This window comes from Chionomys nivalis, chromosome 8, assembly GCF_950005125.1.
Source record: "Chionomys nivalis chromosome 8, mChiNiv1.1, whole genome shotgun sequence".
Classification (NCBI taxonomy): Eukaryota; Metazoa; Chordata; class Mammalia; order Rodentia; family Cricetidae; genus Chionomys; species Chionomys nivalis.
The window spans coordinates 15,586,569-15,607,468 of record NC_080093.1 but is presented as its reverse complement, the minus strand read 5'-3'; the positions used below and the strand labels follow the sequence as shown (position 1 = coordinate 15,607,468).

At 53.0% G+C, this 20,900-nt stretch overlaps 3 protein-coding genes across 5 annotated transcripts in view; 2 read left to right on the top strand and 1 right to left on the bottom strand.

Annotated features, from left to right (window-relative positions):
* The first annotated feature begins 710 nt into the window (after positions 1-710).
* On the top strand, positions 711-14,746 carry Sema4g (semaphorin 4G). 2 transcript variants are annotated; one of them, XR_009057582.1, is made up of 16 exons: positions 711-824; positions 3,560-4,048; positions 4,139-4,287; positions 4,471-4,533; positions 7,523-7,621; positions 7,734-7,827; positions 7,974-8,087; positions 8,296-8,459; positions 8,540-8,709; positions 8,998-9,142; positions 9,245-9,467; positions 9,672-9,787; positions 9,878-10,038; positions 10,170-10,231; positions 12,483-13,538; positions 13,667-14,746. XR_009057582.1 is itself a non-coding variant. In XM_057778552.1 (15 exons), the coding sequence occupies exons 2-15, from the start codon at positions 3,925-3,927 to the stop codon at positions 13,310-13,312; spliced, it is 2,514 nt and encodes an 837-aa protein (XP_057634535.1). In that variant the 5' UTR covers positions 711-824; positions 3,560-3,924; the 3' UTR covers positions 13,313-14,746. The 2 variants fall into 2 exon arrangements, 1 of the variants encoding a protein (XP_057634535.1); XM_057778552.1 differs by having other exon boundaries at positions 12,483-14,746.
* Positions 14,747-16,494: 1,748 nt separating this feature from the next.
* Mrpl43 (mitochondrial ribosomal protein L43) lies at positions 16,495-17,764 on the bottom strand. Its single transcript, XM_057778553.1, has 3 exons — positions 17,599-17,764; positions 17,396-17,502; positions 16,495-17,285 (listed from the first exon to the last, which is right to left on the bottom strand). Exons 1-3 carry the CDS (start codon positions 17,727-17,729, stop codon positions 17,044-17,046), a joined length of 480 nt encoding a protein of 159 aa, XP_057634536.1. The 5' UTR covers positions 17,730-17,764; the 3' UTR covers positions 16,495-17,043.
* A 93-nt stretch (positions 17,765-17,857) lies between these two features.
* Twnk (twinkle mtDNA helicase) overlaps positions 17,858-20,900 on the top strand; it is a 179,308-nt gene continuing 176,265 nt past the window's right edge. For both annotated transcript variants that reach the window (XR_009057548.1, XM_057777109.1), the window contains exons 1-2: positions 17,858-19,660; positions 20,435-20,675. Coding sequence is in view for 1 of the 2 variants with exons in the window: in XM_057777109.1 (XP_057633092.1) it covers positions 18,418-19,660; positions 20,435-20,675 (1,484 nt within the window). In the remaining variant the exon portion in view is untranslated. The remainder of the gene's footprint in view (positions 19,661-20,434; positions 20,676-20,900) is intronic.

Sequence of the window (20,900 nt, the reverse complement as noted above, 5' to 3'; positions counted from 1 at the left end):
GTAAGCACACATTATTTAGTTGACTGGAAAGACTGAAAGTTTGGAGTTAAGAATAACAATGGAAAATGACAAACGCAATCTCTGAGGTGAGCCTAGGTTTGGGCTAAAATTTGTTGAGTGAATCCGTACGCATGGTTGTGGGTTATTTTTGCATAAAGAGTGTTTACTGTGTGCTATCCCTTCATCCTTCCAGGCCCCCATCTCACTCAGACCTCAAGCTGATCAGCCTGGCAGGGACGGGGAGGGGGAGCCACACATCTTGAACTGGGAACCAAGAGCTGCGCAGAAGCCTGATGCCCTTAATGTAGTCCCCATCTGCACACCGGCACCCTAAGCCAAAGACAAGAGAGCATGGTAAACATGTTTTGCAAGAAGTGAGGTGCAGGTTAGAGAGCAGAGTACAGCAATCAGGGACCCGAGGTTTACGCGTCCCTGCAATAGGTAAATGGGAGGGGTCTTAGGACCAGGGCAGATTGGCAGGATCAGCCTGTTTTAAGGCGCACGCAGTGATAAGCATCCCCACCACCAGTACCAAGTGGCGGGCGGTACCCAAAACGACTAAGCCTGGAAGAAAGGGGACACTAGGAGCCGTGGGCCTCGAGCGTCTCCCACAAATCGTATCTATTGTGCGTGGTGGGGGGCGCGAAAGAGGGCAGGCGCCCTTCCCCGCCCCCGCCTCCGGCCCGCCTCCGGCCCCCGCCCCACCCCCGGCTCCGCCTCCACCCCGCCTCGCTCCGGCCGCGGCCCCTTCCTCCCGCAGCTGGTGCTGTGGGGCCGCGGAACCACACATCGCCGTCTCTATGGCCCCGGATCCCAGCGCAAAGGTGAGGGAGGCAGGGAGTGCGGGCGGTGGCAGGGCCGGGGGCCGCGGCCGGGCAAAGCCTTGTCCTCGTCCATTCCACCCTCCAAGATAGGCCAGGCCTTTCTCACCGCCGAGACCCCCGGTCCCGCATAAAAGGTTCTAGAGGGGTGCGGGCCAGGCCTCGGGTCGCACAGGGCGCAGACCCGCCTTCGCGGAGTCGGGGTTCGCAGCGGGGCAGGGACCCGCGTGGAGAACAATGTTCCCCTGGATCTGGGTCATGTCTCCTGGCGTCCAGCGGGATCGAAGGAGAGCTTGTCCTCGAGCTGCAGCAGTAGATACTGAGGTTAGATCTGATCAGAGGAGAGAACCGAGGACTGTCCAGGATGGTGGAGGGAGGGGAAGGCGAGGGAGAGGTGCCCTCAAGCCAGGAGAGACCGCCATCCTACTGGACAGAGGGAAATACCGCTAACCCCAGGCAGGTGGACATCAGGGATGAAGGTCGAGAGTCTATTGAGCTTATTGTTGGGGGGAACCCTCCCCAGTTTTCTTCACCCTAGGATCCAACTGAAGATGATCAGAGTTCAGCAGGCAGGCCCTGGGAAGGAACCCAAACTTGGAATGAAGTGTGGGGTGTGAACTGGAGACCTTGAACCCTCTTACCACTGGGGGAGGGGTGGCATGCTCCACCCCCTGCCCCTTAACCCGGCCCTCCCAACAGGTTAAGTGGGGACTGAAAGCTTCAGCCCAGCTCCCCAGATGTAGATGCCATCCATAGGGGGAAAGGGGACTGGTGAGGTAGCATTCCATCTGCCCTTGGCTAAATCTGAGGGCCTCCTCTCCGGGTTAGTTACCCATTCTCCCTTTCAAGCACTCACCCCAGGTCAGAAGCCCCTCACCCTAACACACACACACACACACACACACACACACACACACAGAGGGAGAGGGAGAGAACTGGCCTTACCACCAAAACCAAGACTTTCAGGAAAGGGGACAGGATTCTGCTGTGCCTCTCAGCAAAAGCCGGACCCCTTTATGTGTTTCACCACGAGTGTTTGTCTCTGCCTGATGTAATTGTGTCTGAGGTCTCTGAATACATGTGTGTGCTGTGCCTGGCCACTATCAACTATTTTGTGTGCATGCCCCGTACAAATGTGTGGACAAGGAACTCCTGTTGAATAGGAAGCAATGTATGTGTCCTGCTTGTGCACCAGGGAGGATATGTGAACCACTGACTGGATGGCGTGTGGGCACAACCTTCTGTATATTGTTACTGTGTGGCCTTGGCCCTTTGTGCGAGCATACTTTTGCTAAGCCTCTGGGGGGGGGGTGTGTGTGTGCATGACTCTTGAAAGTACATGTGCTCTCTGCCCTACTTAAACATGCGTGCACACCTGTGTGCAAGTGTGTCACATTCTTTGGGGCCCACATGACCCAAAATAAATGCACACCTGGGCCGTGCACTCCGCACCAAGTAGGTCCTCTGATCTAGGATCTGTTCTTCCTGCCCTGTCCTTGGCACTGGCTTCCGCCAGCCCTTAGGGCTCCCCCTTCTGTGCTGAGCAAATAGGAGGCCCCAAATGTAAACAGGTGTGCCTTCATAGTAAGGTGGAGCTCAGGCAGCCTGGAACCTCCCGTGGCCCCAGCCCCCAAAACGAGAACTTGAGGCGCTCGCTCTCTGTGGTGCAGAGGCTCTCTTCACTCCCTCTCACACAGTTCTAACTTTTAACTCTTGAACAGACTCTCCAAATTCCTGCTGTTCCTCTCACCAGCTCCAGATCCCTCCCCTCTTTAAGGTCAGAGAGTTAATATTTGACCCAGAAGGAAAAAGAGAGCACGGTGAAACCCTCTGACCCTGCCTATGGGTGTCTGATGACATTGGGTGGATCAGGCGTCTTCCACACCTTGTCCAGCCCAGGAAATCTTTGAAAGTTCACCAGAGATAAGGGTGAGGCCTACCACCCACCTCTACATCAGCTGCAAGACTAAAGGTGGCCCAGGATTTCAGGGTCCCATTATTCACTGTCCCCACGTTGTTGTCTAGGTCTTAACTGGTCTTGCACACACTGCCCTCTCTTGCACAGACATTACACTTGTGCAGCTCAGGGACCCAGATCCACGCACCTCACTCCCACCCTCTCACACTGGTGCTACCTGCCCGCAGTTAGGTCTAGCAGGTAGGGACTCGACTCGTGTGGATGCCCAGCCAGAGGGTGCAGTATGGACTCGCATGGGCAGGACAGAGATGTGCACCCCCTCAGAGAAAAATGCCAAAGAGAAGTGTCTAATTAAAGAGAAATTCCAAAGGGAGCTCTCAGGCCAATGGGAAAGAAAAAACAAAGGGGAAACAGGACAAAATTAACAAAGGCCCATTAACCGACTGCCCAGGCCTCCTGCAGAAGGCACCCCCGCAGGCAGCGCTGCAGGGGAATAGGCCTGTCTGAGAACCAAGGCTCTACTGAAATGGTCCCATCATCTGACTGGGCAAGAGTGTTACCATGGGTGTGGGTTAAAGCTGGTCTAGGGTCTTATAAAGGCGGTACGTTCACCACAGCCTTCTTTACCAGGGCAGAGATGGGCAGAATGGCTGTGAGTCTGTCCTGATGTGGGAGTTCTGTGGGTGTCGGGCCTCTGTCCTTCAGTGCCCCCTGAAGTCTGGTTCATGCCATCCATCTGCCATCCACACACAGAGCAAAGAGTTTCCCATTTTGGAGGGATTTTGATTTTTGTTTTGTTTTGTTTCGTTTTCTCCTTCAGAAAACAGAGAGAGAACTGAAACTCCCCCACCACACACCCTTGTTTGGGGGCAAGGTGACTCCTTCAGTAGCCTACAACCCTGCTGGGACCCTCCAATGCCCACTCTCCATGGAATTTGCATTTGATGCAGAAAGGCACGTGACCCTCTCCCTCTGACTTCTGAGCTGTGATTCCATGGCCACACAACCTTGTGGCTCCATGTCCCCCCCATTTCAGGATCCTCCATGGCCCTATGATTACTTGATCCCCATGGCCTCCTGACCCCTGACCTTCCATGTGATCACTACCCGGACTTTGACCCCAGAGATTGCTCTTCTGGCCCTGGCTGCCTTTGGGGTCTTGTGGCTCTGAACTTCCCCAGGAAGATGTGGGGGAGGCTCTGGCCCCTCCTCTTCAGTTTCCTCACAGTAACAGCTGTCCCTGGACCCTCGCTGCGGAGACCCCCCCGCGAGCTAGATGCCACCCCACGGATGACCATTTCCTATGAAGGTTAGATCCCCAACCTTGAAAGGTGATGGCTGCCAGAGCTGGGGGCAGGAAGTAGCCCCCCAGACACCTCCCTGCCTCTCTTGTTCCCAGAACTCTCCCGGATCCGGCACTTCAGGGGTCAAACCCAGAACTATTCAACCCTCCTGCTGGAGGAGGCTTCAGAACGGCTGTTGGTGGGAGCTCGGGGCGCCCTGTTCTCTCTCAGCGCCCGGGACATAGGAGATGGTGCTCACAAAGAGGTCAGCCCCTGGCACCTGGACCAACCCTAAGGCCTCCAGCACCCTGGGATCTCAGTCACCCAGAGACTTCCCCAGCCTTCCAGCCCACTCCAGTTTCCCCTGTCCTCTGGAGCCCCACTGTTGGATTCTCTGGGTCCTGGATATTGAGGTCAGTATTGCAGTCTGTCCCTTCCTCCTCACTAGATCCACTGGGAGGCCTCCCCAGAGATGCAAAGCAAGTGTCGGCAGAAAGGGAAAAACAACCAGGTATGTGATCTGCCTGTTCCCAGCTCTCCTTTCTTCCTCCTCAGCCAGGGGTGCCAGGAATGGGAGGGACACAGATGGTGCCGTTCAGATGTGCAGTCAGCTGCGTGACCACAGTGAGCATTAGGAATGGCAGGCCTTGGGGCAACCCTTCTACCCCAGCCTCCATCCCCACCCCGGGGAAATCTCAAATTAGAATCCTAGCAAATAAGTAGCTGCTACCAAGTGACAACTAGATCTAGTTCTGAGACAACCCTAAGGTGCTTTATTATCCCCATGTCACAGAGAGAAAAAAATGACACTTTACTGGAACAGTGGCCCAAGTGCCTGGTGCTCACGGAGGGACCTTAGTCAAGTGTTAGGTTTTTCTGACTAGAAAGCTGGTGTCTGGCGGGGGAATCATCCTGGCTATGTAACAACCAAGCACAGAGCGTTTTTTTGTATTTGTGTACTTATTTTGGAGTTATTTCATACAAGATCTTACTATGTATCCTTGGCTGTACTGGAACTCACTCTATAGACCAGGCTGACCTCGAGCTCATAGAGGTTTGCCTGTCTCTGCCTTCTAGGGCCAGGATTAAAGGCGTGCGCCACCACACCTGGCTGGAGAGTTTTTGTTTTGTTCTGTTTTGTTTTTCAAGACAGGGTTTCTCTGTGTAGCCCTGTCTGGCCTAGAACTTGTTCTGTACACCAGGCTGGCCTTGAACTCGGGGATCAGCCTGCCTCTGCCTCCTGACTGCTGAGATTAAAGGCATGATCCACCACACTTAACTGAGGAGTTTTTTTAAAGAATACACATTCTTGGGGCTGGAGAGATGGCTCAGTAGTTAAGAGCACTCACTGTTCTACCAGAGGTCCTGAGTTCAATTCCCAGCAACCACATGGTGGCTCACAGCCACCCATAATCAGATCTGGTGCCCTTACGTAGGCCTTACAGTGTCTACGTAATAAATAAATAAATAAATAAACATTTTTAAAAAAGAGTACACACTCTTGGACCAGCAACACTGCTCAGCAGGTTAAGGCACTTGCTCTCACAGGTTGTCCTCTGGTCTTTCTAATGTGTGCCATAGCATAGGCACACACATACACACATGAAATAAACAGATTTAAAAAACACATTCCAGTTCCAGCCCTTGGGAGGCTGAGGACACACACACAAGTGCACATTCACACTGGGCATCGTGGTGGTGAATGCCTGTCATCCCAGCAGTTGGGCGGTAAATGAAAGAGGATTAGGGTTCACAAAAAGCCTTGACCTCAAACTTTGGGCCCTAGACCTAGGGGCTGTGACTCCGTGAGTCTGCGGTGTGTCCCTCTAGAACTTCCCATCAGAGACTACCTCAGTGCACTGTGGCTAATAAACAGAGCTAGTGGGGTAGGTGAACCCAGGTCACGAAGGGTTTGGACATTACTGTGACAACGGCACCCATTCTGTCTGATGCCTTCCTTAGAGGCCCTCACACATGAATCATAGGCTCCCGGTCAATAGGTCTGGAAAGGGCCCAAGATGTTGCACCTCCGGAAAGCCAACTGAAGCTGATCGCTCTGGTTCTCAGACCACTTTGAACAGCAAAGTGTCAGAGAACATGTTCCAAAGCATTATCCTGAAGAACGTTCATTTTCAAAGGCGGAACTGAGTGGTGTACTATGTTTGGAAAGGACAACATTCCTAGCTCACAGTGCACAGTGACATCATTAAAGCTCCGAGCAGTCACCCGCCCGGTACTTTCCAAGCTCATTTGACTACAGAATTCATCCCAACTGCCCTTTTTCTGTCTTAGGGAGCTACTCTAGGAAAGCTGGTCTCGTCCCACGCGCCAGGTGGATGAAAATAGACTGAGTCTAGAGACAGGAAGAACAGTGGAAAGCGTGGGGCATGCTAGGGGTTAGAAAGAAGACCTGAGCAAGCTGACAAGGAACAGAGGAGGGCTGCAGGAGAGAAAGTGGGGATAGGAACTTTCCATGGATTCAGACTCTGGGTAACAGACAGGAGGATGGTCAAGGAGAACTGGACAGCAGCTTAGGCACCGGAAGGGTGCAGAGACAGCCATTGTGGCTGGAAGAGGTGGAATGAGCCGTCAGGGATCAGCCCAGGGCCATTTGGGATTGTGTGCTGCAGGCACGGGAGCTGCTGCCATGCCCCTGTCTGTTTTACATCTGTGGCGCTTTGGGAAGTGGATTGGATGGGAGCAAGAGGGTGTTGGCAGATGGGTGATCCTGGAAGGGAACTTCAGACGTGGTGTCTACGGTCTCCCTCACAGGCTACCTGGGAGACCGGAATACAGGGAGAGGCTGTTGACAGCAGGCCCCCTTGTGCTGTCTGAATGTTACTCCTGGAGCGTCCCTCAGTCACTGAGTAAACAGCTGTGAAAAAGAGTAGCATAGCAGGTTAGGAGGGGGTCAAGTAGCCCCTAGAGTTGTGCAACAAAGAGGTGACGGTTATCAGTACTGGATGAAAACAGTGAAGTGGGCCAAGTTCAAGAACCACTTGGCAGAGTGAACCATGGAAAGTGGCTGAATGTGGGGAAGAGTGGGCGGCAGCAAAGATGCTTCTGGACCAGAGCAAGGTGGATGCAGGTGGAGGTGGGAAAGACCGGATGAACAGGTTTAAGAGGGACAATTTGGGTCAGGAAGAATGGGAGCTTGCTTTTCGCCATAATGAGACTGGCAACAGAGAGAGAATTGGGATTTATGGGAGCTCCAGGATTAGGGAGGAGCATTGCTTAAAAGTAATTTTTGAGTAGCCAGGCAGTAGTGGGCATGCCCTTAATCCCAGCACTCGGGAGGCAGAAGCAGGTGGATCTCTGTGAGTTTGAGGTCAGCCTGGTCTACAAGAGATAGTTGCAGGACAGCTAGGACTGTTACACAGGGAAACCCTGTCTCGAAAAAACAAACAACAACAAAAAAGAATCATACTGCAAAGCTAGACCAATAGAAATGTCTTCTATTCAGACAGAGAACTTACATGACTATCTCCCTTTGTCTATAGACAGAGTGTTTCAACCATGTGCGATTCCTACAGCGGCTCAATGCCACCCACTTCTATGCATGTGGGACCCACGCCTTCCAGCCCCTCTGTGCAGCCATTGTGAGTATTCCTATCCCTAGCCCTGAATGCTAACCCCAGACTGGCCTGACCTGGGGCTGCAGCCCTTGCCTGTCTTCAGGACCATTGACTGATTGGGACCCTCATTCTCCAGGATGCTGAAGCCTTCATCTTGCCTACTAACTTTGAGGAGGGAAAGGAGAAATGTCCTTATGACCCAGCCCGTGGCTTCACAGGCCTTATCATCGGTGAGCAGACCCTCCTGCCGCCAGTCCTAACGCATAAGAATGCGATGATCTGAATGCATATCTTGCTGCTAGGACTTGTCATTTATGCATGCCATATTCCCTGTTGTACATGACATGCATCTCATGTCTGAATGTCCCTGCCTCAGATGGAGGCCTCTACACAGCGACACGGTATGAATTTCGGAGTATTCCTGACATCCGCCGGAGCCGCCACCCACACTCTCTGAGAACTGAGGAGGCTCCCATGCACTGGCTCAATGGTTAGGAGGAGGAGGTGCAGGATGATGGGGGGACGTAGGGGTCTGTTTTTTATTGTTTACTCCCTTGGGCACATGACCATCCCATTCCCAGGTCTCCAGGTGAGCCTGTCCATTCTGAGCCCGTGTGTTGTGGAGGGAGAGCGAGGGGGCGTGGCGGAGGGAGAGGTCTCAGGCTGTTTCATAAGTCTCCTAAATACTCAACCCACAGATGCTGAGTTTGTATTCTCTGTGCTGGTGCGGGAAAGCAAGGCCAGTGCCGTGGGTGACGATGACAAGATTTACTACTTCTTCATGGAGCGCGAAGAAGGCTCTAGCAGCTTCACTCAGAGTCGCAGCAGCCACCGCGTGGCTAGAGTAGCCCGTGTGTGCAAGGTGCGTATGGAGAAGTCAGGATACAGGGTACAGGGAGAGGCTAGACCTCTGACCCTGATCCTGTGTCCCTACCTCCCCAGGGAGATCTGGGAGGAAAGAAGATCCTACAGAAGAAGTGGACATCCTTCCTGAAGGCTCGTCTCATCTGCCACATCCCACAGTACGAGACACTACGCGGCGTCTGCAGCCTGGATGCTGATGTGTCGGTCCACACGCACTTCTATGCAGTCTTCACGCTGACAACACAGTGGTAAGCTCAGGAGTGCTGTCAAAGGAAAGAAACTGAAGACGTCTAAGGGCTGGAGCTGAGGTCAATGATGAGCAGATGTGATCAGTTAGAAGAGAGCTGGCTGCAAAATGGAGTCAGGCATGTCAAGCTCTCCTAGGGTCAGAGGGCACTGTGGTCCACTGATGCCCAAGACAGGCCCATAGGCCTGAGGTGGACATGGACCATGGTAACAGTAGCTCCAGGTAGAGCGTGGGTTGGGGGCAGGTTCCATTCAGTGTGGCTAAGTCCTCCCCTATGTCCCATTCCTAGGAAGACCCTGGAGGCCTCAGCCATCTGCCGCTATGACCTGGCTGAGATGCAGGCTGTGTTCACAGGCCCCTTCATGGAGTACCAGGATGGTGCCCGGCGCTGGGGCCGCTATGAGGGTGGGGTGCCCGAACCCCGGCCTGGCTCGGTGAGCACTCAGGCCTGGCGCCTATGCTGAGTAGACAAAGCCTTGGGAGGGGAGGGGAGGCAGGTGGAGTCCTGCAGCTCACCACCCATTCCTCCAACCCAGTGCATCACAGATTCCTTGCGCAGACGAGGGTACAACTCGTCCCAAGACTTGCCATCCCTGGTCCTGGACTTTGTGAAGCTGCACCCACTGATGGCTCGGCCTGTGGTGCCCACGCGCGGGCGACCCCTGCTGCTGAAGCGCAGTGTGCGCTACACACAGCTCACCGGAACCCGTGTCAGCACACCTGCTGGACCTACCTATGACCTGCTCTTTCTGGGCACAGGTGCTCCTGATCCAAATCCCCGACCCCTAATGGCCTTGGTTACTGTCTGAACCCAGTAGCTCCTGCCACGTTGGCCTGGAGCGCCCAGTGTCCTAAGGGACCACTGCTGGTGGCTGATTCCTGAGATGTTCCCGTTAGGCCTCCTGTGGGGTACTGAGAGCAGATGACACTGCTGGGTTCTGACTTTTGTCCATTCTACATCAGCTGATGGCTGGATCCACAAGGCCGTGGTCCTGGGCTCTGGGATGCACATCATCGAAGAGACACAAGTGTTCAGGGAGCCCCAGTCTGTGGACAGTCTAGTCATCTCTCCCCTGCAGGTAGACCTGACCTCAATATGCCAAGAAGGGGGCTAGGGAGGCTGGGTAGGGACTGTGGGGTCGCTGACCGACTGTCCTCTTTGGTTCCAGCACAGCCTCTATGTGGGGGCTGCTAGTGGAGTCATTCAGTTTCCTCTGTCCAGCTGTTCTCGCTACCGTTCCTGCTATGACTGTATCCTGGCACGGGACCCCTACTGTGGCTGGGACTCTAGCACCCATGCCTGCATGGTGGCCAGCACCGTCGCCAACAGGTCCCAGGGTAGAGGTTGGAAGTAGGGATGGGAGACACGCCCTAAATGGAGGAGGAAAGGGATGTGAGCTGTTATTGGTAATCCTGCTGCTCATTTCTCCTTGTTCATGAACCTTGATTTTCTGTCCCCAGGACAGCATTGATACAGGACATAGAGAGAGGAAATCGAGGCTGTGAGGGCAGCAGGGATACAGGTGAGTCGAACTCACAGACCTGTGTGGATGTTTCTGACTGCCTGTGCTTGGATGGGTTCATGAGGATGACCCAGCACAGGAAATGCTCAGTGGATAACTATTTCCCAAATACATTGTAAATGAAGAAGCAGGCTCAAGACTTGGAGATAGTCTGGCATGTAACTCATTGGTAAAGAGCTTTTCTTAGCCAGGCAGTGGTGGCACACGCCTTTAATCCCAGCACTTGGGAGGCAGGGCAGAAGGGGGTGGATCTCAGTGAGTTCAAGGCTAGCCTGGTCTACAGAGTGAGTTCCAGGACTGCCAGGACTGTTTCACAGAGAAACCCTGTCTCAAAAAAACAAAAAAAAAAAAAAAAAAAAAGAGAGAAAGCTCTTTTTGCCCATTACGTGGGTTTACTGTCTAGCAACACACACACAAGAGACAGGGTGGGGAGTTAGTGACTTAGTGCTAGTTTTATGACCATATCTGAAGTATATGCCTAAGTGGTGGGGGGACATGAATACAAAGAACTATCTGTAATTATTAATAACTGCAATTACAGTGAGGTGCAGAAGGGTAAAGTGTTTTTCTCCATAGAAAGATTATGTCGCAGAGCTGATATCTAAAGGACTAAAAGAAGATAGTAATCGGAGCTGAGTACGTGTGCCAAGCACTGATCTAAGCACTTCCGTGTGTCTGTTCTCACAACACTCTATGTGAGAGGCCCCATCATCATCCCCGTGAGGGACAACCCCTCTGAGGCACAGGGAATATCAGGAAACTGTCCATGGTTACTCAGCTACGAAGCAGCAGGGTTAGAATCAACCTGGCCTGAAGCAGTCAAATTCAAGTTTGTACTTTTGATCCAAGCTGTGCCATCTCCAAGCTAACCAGGCAGGTTGTGGGCATGAGGAGGGCAATGGCACTCAATCAGCTGGGTCAGTGGGAAGAGGGCACTCAGGAGGAAAAGACTGGAGATGAGCAGGGACCATGGCAAATGTTTTGGTCCTTATAAGAAAAGTAATAGGAAACCTCTGGAGAGTTTTTTTTGTTTTTTGTTTTGTTTTTTTTTTTTTGTTTTTTTTTTTTCCAAGAAGTAACCTGACCAGACTCATCTTTCTTAATTTTTTTTTTTTTTTTTTTTTGCTATTTGTTTGTTTATTTGGTTTTTCAAGACGGGTTTCTCCATGTAGCCCTGGCTGTCCCGGAACTTGCTCTGTAGATCAGGCTGGCCTCGAGCTCAGAGATCTGCCTGCCTCTGCCTCCCAAGTGGTGAGATTAAAGGTGTGTGCCCCACCACCTGGCTTATTTTTAAGACATTTAAAAATTATTTTATGAGTGCATTTTGCCTGCATGTATGTATGTGCACTGTGTGCATGCTTGGTTGCATTCCCTGGGACTGGAGTTATGGGTGCTTGTGAGCCACCATGTGGGTGCTGGGACCAAACTCAGGTCCTCTACAGCAAGGGCAACAAGTGCTCTTAACCACTGAGCCATCTCTCCAGCCCCTGTCTTAAATTTTTTTTTAACTATATTTATTTTGCTCTCAAGCATTTGTGTGAGGAGGATGCGCACGTGTAAGACACCTATGGGAGTCAGTTCTCTCCTTCTACATGTGGGTCCCAGGGATTGTAAGACACCTATGGGAGTCAGTTCTCTCCTTCTACATGTGGGTCCCAGCCTGGCAGCAAATACCTATATTTCCTGATGTATCTGCTCAGTCTAGATTTGTGTTTTCAAGGGATCAGCTGTAGTTGCAAGGATCGGAGACTGAATGAGGCCCCTAGAGGGCAGGCAGCCATGAAAGGAGAGAGGCGAACAGGTCTGAGAGTCTCATGAGAACGGACGTGAGGAGGAGAGGCAAGGGAAACTGCCAGTTCCTGATGTAAATGGCAGAGCCGCTGGCGGGAGCGATTCAAAGGACCTTGGTGTGGTTGATGAATGAGGTTTTGGCCTTAGTGAGATTCCCAGCAGGTGGTAAACATTCAAGCCTGGTGTTCAGGAAAGAAAGCTCTGCTAAAGTAAAGATTAGGAGTCCTTGGTAGAAACCACAGGGGAGAGGAGCTTAGAGAGAGGGGAAAAGACCCAAGACACTGTCTACTTCCCAGGCAGGGCCCATGTGCACCCTGGGAAGCATGCGCTCACAGGCTTGCTTAGCTGTCACCGCCTCCAGACTTGATGCCAAGAATTTAGCTGTCTGCCATCTGTCTTGTCATTTCCAATGCTGTCTGGGATGGGCAGCTATTGATCCTTCCTCTCCCATCCTCCTCAGGACCACCACCACCACTGAAGACCCGCTCTGTGCTCCGGGGTGATGACGTCCTCCTGCCCTGTGACCAGCCATCGAACCTGGCCCGAGCTTTGTGGCTACTCAATGGGAGCAAGAGCCTGAGTGATGGCCAGGAAGGCTACCGCGTGGGAGTGGATGGGCTGCTGGTAACAGACACACAGCTGGAGCACAGTGGCAACTATGGCTGCTACGCTGAGGAGAATGGTCTCCGGATGCTGCTGGCTTCCTACAGCCTCACAGTACGGCCGGCCACCCCTGCCCCAGTTCCACAAGCCCCTGCCATGCCTGGAGCACAGCTGGCACATGACATGAGGTTGTTCTACGTGGTAGCCATCGCTATACTTGGTGGCCTCTGCCTCATCCTGGCATCGTCCCTCCTCTATGTGGCATGTCTGAGGGGAGGCAGAAGAGGTCGCAGGCGAAAGTATTCACTGGGTAGGGCTGGCCGGGCAGGGGGCTCAGCTGTGCAGCTGCAGACAGTCTCGGGCCAGTGTCCTGGAGAAGAAGACGAGGGTGACGATGAGGAGGGGGCCGGGGGCCTGGAGAGTAGCTGCCTCCAGATCATCCCTGGGGAAGGAGCCCCAGCCCCACCCCCTCCACCCCCACCCCCACCTCCAGCTGAGCTGACCAATGGATTGGTGGCACTGCCCAGCCGGCTTCGAAGGATGAATGGCAGTAGTTATGTGCTCCTGAGGCAGAGCAACAACGGAGTGCCAGCCGGACCCTGCTCCTTCGCGGAGGAGCTCAGCCGCATCCTGGAGAAGAGGAAACACACACAGCTGGTAGAGCAGCTAGATGAGAGCTCTGTCTGAGCCTAGCCTCTCAAACAAATGCTCTTCCAAGCCAGCCTGGCTGCCCCAGGCTGGGCCTCTGCTCCCCAACACAGCCACCCTCCTTCACGTCCCCAACTCCATTCCCCTCTCCCAACTTTGATGTCTCTGTAGGGCTGGCCAGAATCATGGTTAGCCAAAGCCCCCTCTTCAGTCTCCAAGGCACACATGTGAGCAGCCCAGGCCCACCGGTGCTCCTCAAAGGTAGGTGCTCCCTCAGGACCATGCACTCTGCAAACCCAGACCCAGTTTCTATCCCTTATCCCAAAAGCTTGGGAGTAGAGGACTGTTCTCTTATCCCATTACCTGCCCACCCTTCCTCTTCTTCTCAGGTAGGGCTCTGCAGGTCCAGATGGCCTCAATGCTGCCACCCTCTGCACAGCTCTGTGTGCTGGGTAGTCCTGAATTCAGACAAGACCTCTCTCTCTGCCAGCCACCCGAGTCCTGCTGACATTCCCATGTGCACATGAAGAATGTTTATCAGCTGGGCTGCAGTGTCCCTCCTCCTGGTATCATCCCGCCTAGATTCGGGGGCACCCTCCCAATTATCACCTTCCTATCTCTAGTCCTCTTTCCAGTCCCAGTCCCGTGTGGTAATCCTTTGGCACGAGTCTGGGAATAGGCCAGCCTGGGAGGTAAGAGCCATCACTCCCTCTTCTCCCTTCCTGCGGAGCCCTTGTGAGTCCGCCTCCCTGCTCCTCTCGTTCACACGCAGGAGTGCCAGCACTCCAGGCATGTCCTCTTCCCGTGCGTATGTGCTAACACACCCGTATCATCTGCTTCCATGTCCACCCGCATACACATTCAGAGCCTCCCCTTGCTGCCTCAGTCAGGCTGTGTCTACTAGGTTTGGTCCGTGGATATTTCAAAGGGAGATTGCCCCTCCCATTTAGCTGTCCTTATAGAACTAGGACAAGTGACCAATACTGCACTCAATGAGCCAGCCTCCCTCTTAGGGACCAAGCAACTGCTTCTCCTAGACCACAGCAGGGGGAAGTGACCTGGTATCTCACCTGGCACAGGAAGCCCGTTCTTGGAACTATGCAAAGGGCAGAGGCTGGGAGTTTGGATGCTTGGCTCCCATTCCTGTCCTACCTCACCAGGGCGCTTTCAAGGTCCAAGGGTCTCAGATGTCTCCAGGCCCATATGGGACAATCAACCCTGACTGAGCTCTCCCATTCCCCTTGGGTGAGGATGACTGTTATTTTTGTAGCTGAGAACGTGGAACCCCACGAGTTTTTACTGCCCTTCACCCATACCTCTCCCACCTCCACCCCACAATGAATGTATTTATTGTGAGAATGGCTGTACTTCTTCAGGAATGCCCCCCACTCACCACCCAGGTGGGTGGAAGAGGCATGTGATGGACCGGGGAGCCTGGGCTCTGCTCCTCATGTTGGTTAATAAAAGCCCTCTTTCCCCACAGCTTTGAGTGTCTGCTTGGTCTAGATTGTCTTTACCGGGGACAGGTTTCTGGCTTATGGAGAAGGTGTTGCAGAGATTTCCTCATCTAGCGTTGGCTTTGATCCCCATAAAAATATTTACATAAGGAATAAGCTGCTCCGCTCCTGCTGTACCTGAGCTGCGCAGGCACAGGGCCACTGGCTAAGGCTCGGATTAGTCATTGATAATGAGGATGACAAAGTCACAGCAGCTCAAGAACCCACAGGGCTCCTAGCTCTTTACTCCTGGCTCTGCCCCTGGCTTTATCAGGCTGGTCACAAACTCCTGGGTTCAAGTGATCCTGCTTGTCTCCACCTCCGGGATATGTGGGACTACAGATACACAGCACGCTTGGCTCATTGCTCTAAAAACAAAAACACTTGTTTGTGTGTGCGTGTACTTGAACACGCCAAGGTGAGTATGGAGGTCAGAGGCTCAGGACAGTCTGCTCCTCCTTCTACTGAGTCCTGGGGATCAAACTCAGGTTGTCAGGGTTAGCAGTGATTGCGTCTACCCACTGAGCCATCTCCCCAACCCTGCCTTTTTCCTTTCTTTTTAAAAGACTTGGTCTCATTATGTAGCCCTGACTGGCCTGGGACACTCTATGTAGAGTAGACTAGGTTGGCCTTGAACTCATCCATCTGGTTGCCTCTGCCTTCCAAGCGCTGGCAATGAAAAGCTGTATCACCATACCAAGGTCTTTGTTGGGTGTTTTGTCTGTATGCAGCCTGTGTACCACCTGCATGCCTGATGCCCTCCGAGACCAGACAGGTCAGATCTTCTGGAACCAGTTACAGATGGTTGCAGGGTGCCATGTGGGTGCTGGGAACTGAGCCTGGGTCCTCTGGAGGAACAGCCAGTGTTCTTAATCCCTGCATGTCTCCAGCCCCAGCCCTGTCTAAGGCTGGAAGACACTTCTTGCCAGTTGTGGCGCTCTTTCCTAGGATATTTTTCAGCACTTCCCACCCCTTGATCCAGGGAAAGATAAAGGCTTCTTTTTTTTTTTAAAAAAAAGATTTATTTATTTATTTATTTATCTATCTATCTATTTATTTATTCATTCATTCATTCAGTATTCTGCCTGCATGTATCCCTGCAGGCCAGAAGAGGGCACCAAATCTCATTACAGATGGTTGTGAGCTCATGTGGTTTCTGGGAACTGAACTCAGGAACTTTGGAAGAGCAGGCAAAGCCATCTCTCCAGCCCAAGGGCTCATTTCTGTACAGAGAATTTGGGTTAAGAGTGCAGTTAGGACTACAGAAAGCTTGTTATCTGGGACCTGCTCTGGGAATCTGAGTCACATTGCTTCTGACACTAACCACTGAAAAATTTTATGTTCTGCTTCTGGTTTTAGAGTCAAAAGTAGAGCTTATGCATAAAATACGCATGCATTTTGAGCCAGCACAGTGGTGCACACGCCTTTTAGTTGCAGCACTTGGGAGGTGGGTCTCTGATTTCAAGGCCAACCTGGTCTACACAGAGCCACATAGTGACACAAGCATGACCCTGAGGGGCTGGAGAGATGGCTCAGGTGGTGAAGAGCACTGGCTGCTCTTTCAGAAGATCCAGGTTCAATTCCCAGAACCTACAAGGAGGCTCACAACTGTAACTCCAGTTCTAGGGCACCTTCCACCATTTTCTGGCCTCCGGGGCATTCTCCGTCTGGTGCAGAGATACAAGCAGGCCAAACACCCATACATATGATAAATAAACCTCCAAATGTGGTATTAGGTAAGTTTTAATGACTTCAGTTTCCTTTTTTCCTGTTTGTTTTTCCAGACAGGGTTTCTCTATAGCTCAAACTCAGAGATCCGCCTACCTCTGCCTCCTGAGTGCTGGGATTAAAGGTGTGTGCCGCCACCACCTCCCGGCGACTTCAGTTTTCCAATCTGCACACAAACACTCACATATATAAGGTGACTTGCCCAATGCCAGGCCACAGCAAGAACAACAGGCATCACGGGTTCTTCAGAAGTCAACCTTGAGACCCTTCACTGCGTTTTGAAATCATAATTTTGATTTCAGAAAACGAGGACCCCGTATAGAACTTGGAAGCCTTCTTACATTCCAGTTGCAAGGAGGTCAACAGAATCAGAATGAGTGTATTCATTAGGTCACTGTATCTAGCAGTGGGCAATGGTAGCAGTCGGCGATTCTTTATCCCGGGCCACGCCCCCTCCCCACCCTGGTAGGTTTCATTTATTTGCCAGAGCTTGAAATCCGAAAGAGGAACCAATGCCATCGCTTCCACGGTCCAAAGCCTGGTTCTTTACTGTGCTTGTTCCAAAGCTGCAGCAGGATCCTGGAGTTCTCTGGGCCGCAGCCCGCCGAGGGCTGTTCGTTTGTTGGTGAAGGGGTGCCACTGGCCCTGGATGCTAGGGTTGTCGGTGTGGAAGGGCTTGCGGATGCGGATCACATCCAAGCCGGACTGGTTCGCCAGCTTCTGCACCAGTGACGTGATCTCCTCCACCGACTTGCTGTTGACATTTTCCTCGCGCACAGTCCCGTTAACTGGCAGAGGGACGTGGGAATGAGTGGAAACCGTCAGGTCGGAAGTCAAAACAAGAACCCGGCGGGCAAGCCGGGATCCCGCCCTGCCGCCCCAGCGAGACCCCACTTACGGTATTCGGCCACTATTCTAGGCACCGCACACGGCCGCGGGTTCACGTAGATTACGACCCCTGGGTTCCGTCGGGCGAAGTCGGTCACTTCGCGTTCCACGAACTCCCTGCGAGGCCCAGCGAAGGTGAGAGCGGTGACGCGGACCCAGTCCCGTCGTTCCCCGCGCCCCCTACCCCGATCCTCCCGCTCCCGTGGGCCTCACCTGGCGCCGCGGGACGAGGGCGCATCCCGACTGAGGCTGAGGCTGAGGCGCTGCAGTTGCTGTACATAGCGACCCAGCCCGTTATGGAGGACGCTCGTCAGGAAGCGGCTCGGGGTCCCGCGCGCGGTCATGGCTACCGCTTGGCAGCCCGGACGGCCAGAGGGCGGGAGGGACTAACCAGGGACTTCCGGTTCTGGGTTCACGGGCTTCCCGGAGAGTTTTGCTTCCGAGGTCACAGCGAGTGGCGCGTGCGGGCGACCCACGTTGCGGGCGGAAGGGTAGAAAGGAGAGCTGGGGGCGGGAGCGTGGGTGTCCTGGAGCGCGGGGCAGAGCCCGGGGGGCAGTGAGAGCGCCGGGCTTCAGCTGTGACCTTCAGCTGGGTGGAGGGTTCCCAGTGAGAGTTAGGAGCCGAGGAGAGCGCCTGTTGTTGGGGGTTCAGACAGGATGCAGAGGGCTGTAGAGATGAGGATGGCGAGGAGAGTCCGTGGAGGGGTGTAGAGGTGAGATGAGACAGAGAAGCCGTCTAGATTGAGGGACCGTAGAGGGTTCCAGAAGTGAGCTGGAGGGAGAAGTTGTAAAGAGAGGGACGGAGACGTGAAAGGATCGTGTAGATGAGCAGAGATGTGAAGTAGCAATGTACAGGCACCAAGGGGATTAAGAAGGGTGTGGGTAAGGCAGCAGTTTGAGGGGCGATAGAGAGAAGCCAGCTGTCGGAAGTCCTGGGAGTGCCCTGTGGAAGGCTCCTAGGGTCTAGCCTAGTGAAGGCGGCACACCAGACACCAAAAGTTTTTGCAGTAGAGGCATCCCACTCTATTAGGAATGTGGCTCCTGCTGCGATGTACTTATCCCTTCCGAATCTTGCTGCCTCTGCGAGGGGAGTGGGTGAGTCGGAGGGGCCTGCCCCGAAGCTTGACCCCAGGCCCTCCTCGCAGAAGGTACAGGAAGGAGGCGCTCCCAGCCTTAGAGGTGCCAGTGTCGCCTGTGACTACAACTGAAATCCGCCAATATTTACGGGCGCATGGGATCCCATTCCAGGATGGCCACAGTTGCCTTCGAGCACCAAGCCCCTTTGTTGGGTCTTCAGACATCAAAAACCAGAAGGATTCGACTGCTTCCTTCTGCCTCTTCATTGACAAGACCACAGGACACTTTCTCTGCATGACTAGCCTAGCAGAAGGGAGCTGGGAAGACTTCCAGGCCAGTGTGGAGGGACGAGGGGATGGGGCCAAAGAGGGAATCCTGCTTACTGAGGGCCCGGAAGCTGAGGACAGAGAGGAGGTCCTGAGAATCTGGAACCGAGCTATCCCTCTCTGGGAGCTACCTGATCCTGAGGAGGCCAAGCTGGCTCGTGTGATGTTTGGCCTGTCCAAGGTGACAGATGACACGCTCAGGAGGTTCAGCGTCCGCTATCTCCGATCTACTCGAAGTTTGGTCTTCCCTTGGTTCACCCCTGGGAGTGCAGGATTACGTGGCTTGAAGCTACTAGGGGCTGAAGATCAGGGGAATGGAGTACAGTATGTGGAGACCACCATTCCCCGGCCTGGTGCCTACCACAACCTATTTGGATTACCACTGATCGGCCGTCGGGATGCGGAGGTGGTCCTCACGAGCCGTGAGCTGGACAGCTTGGCCTTGAGTCAGTCCATGGGGCTGCCCACCCTTGCCCTACCGCGAGGAACGGTCTGTTTACCCCCACCTTTACTCCCTTACCTTGAACAGTTCCGTCGAATTGTATTCTGGCTAGGGGATGACCTTCGGTCCTGGGAGGCCGCCAAACTGTTTGCCCGAAAACTCAATCCCAAGCGATGCTCTTTGGTGAGGCCTGGTAACCAACAACCTCGTCCACTGGAGGCCTTAAACCAAGGCTTAAGTCTTGCTCGTATTCTTCGTACTGCGCTCCCTGCCTGGCACAAGTCTATTGTGTCTTTCCGGCAGCTCCGGGAGGAAGTTCTAGGAGAGCTGTCAAATGTGGAGCAAGCGGCTGGGGTCCGCTGGAGTCGCTTCCCAGACCTCAATCGTCTGCTGAAGGGGCATCGCAAGGGCGAGCTCACCGTGTTTACAGGTGACTCACTAGGAAATCACTGTTTTGGGAACTGGTGAGATGGCCTAGTACTTAAAAGCACTGGCTTCTTTGGCATAGGATTCGAGTTCACTTCCTAGCACCCACACAGCGGCTCACAACTGTCTAGCTGCACTTCCAGGGGGTCTGATGCCCTCTTCTGACCTCTGAGGACCCCAAGTATGCATATGATGTACAGCCACACAGGCAGATGAAACACTTATAATGTTAAAAAAAATCAGTTTTACAACTAGGCAGTGGTGGCATACGCCTTTAGTCCCACTATTTGGAAGGCAGAGACAGGCAGATCTCTGAGTTCAAGGCCAACCTGGTCTACATAGAGAGTTCCAGGATAGCAAAAGCTGTTATACAGAGAAACACTGCCTTCAAAAACTGTTTTAGGTTAAGGGTTAGACCATAAAGTGACAAATGTATGTGGGTTTTGGCCAATGACTGTGTTCAATTTATTTATTTTTTTAGGTTTATTACTGTGTTCAATTTATTTTTTTTAGGTTTATTTATTATGTTATGAATGTTTTGCCTGCATGTGTGCATTGCACAACATGTGTACCTGGTGTCCTCAGAGGCCAGAAGTCATATGCCTTGGAACTGGACTTACAGATGGTTTGTAAGCCATCAGATGGGTGCTAGGAATCAAATCTAGGTCTCCTGCAAGAGCAACAAGTGCTCTTAAGTGCTGCTGCATCTCCAGCCCCCACGGGCAGTGCTAAAAGGAGACTTCCCTCCTAACTCAGAGCTCTGTCTATCCCCCTATAGGGCCAACAGGGAGTGGAAAGACAACATTCATCAGTGAATATGCCCTGGATTTATGTACCCAAGGGGTGAACACACTTTGGGGTAGCTTTGAGATCAGCAATGTGAAACTAGCCCGGGTCATGCTGACTCAGTTTGCCGTGACGCGGCTGGAAGAGCAGCTGGACAAGTACGAAGAGTGGGCAGACCGCTTTGAAGACCTGCCTCTCTACTTCATGACCTTCCATGGGCAGCAGAGCATCAAGTAAGATCTCCAAAGGCCACTTACTTTTTAAAAAGTAGTCTTGAAATATTAATTAATTAATTAATCTGTTTATCTATCTATCTGCTTACTTGAGACAGGGTCTCTCTAGGTAGCTCTTACTGTCCTAGAACTCACTCTGTAGACCAGGCTGACTTCAAACTCACAGAGATCCACCTGTTTCTCCCTTCAGATTGCTGGGATTAAAGGCGTGCACCACCATGCCTG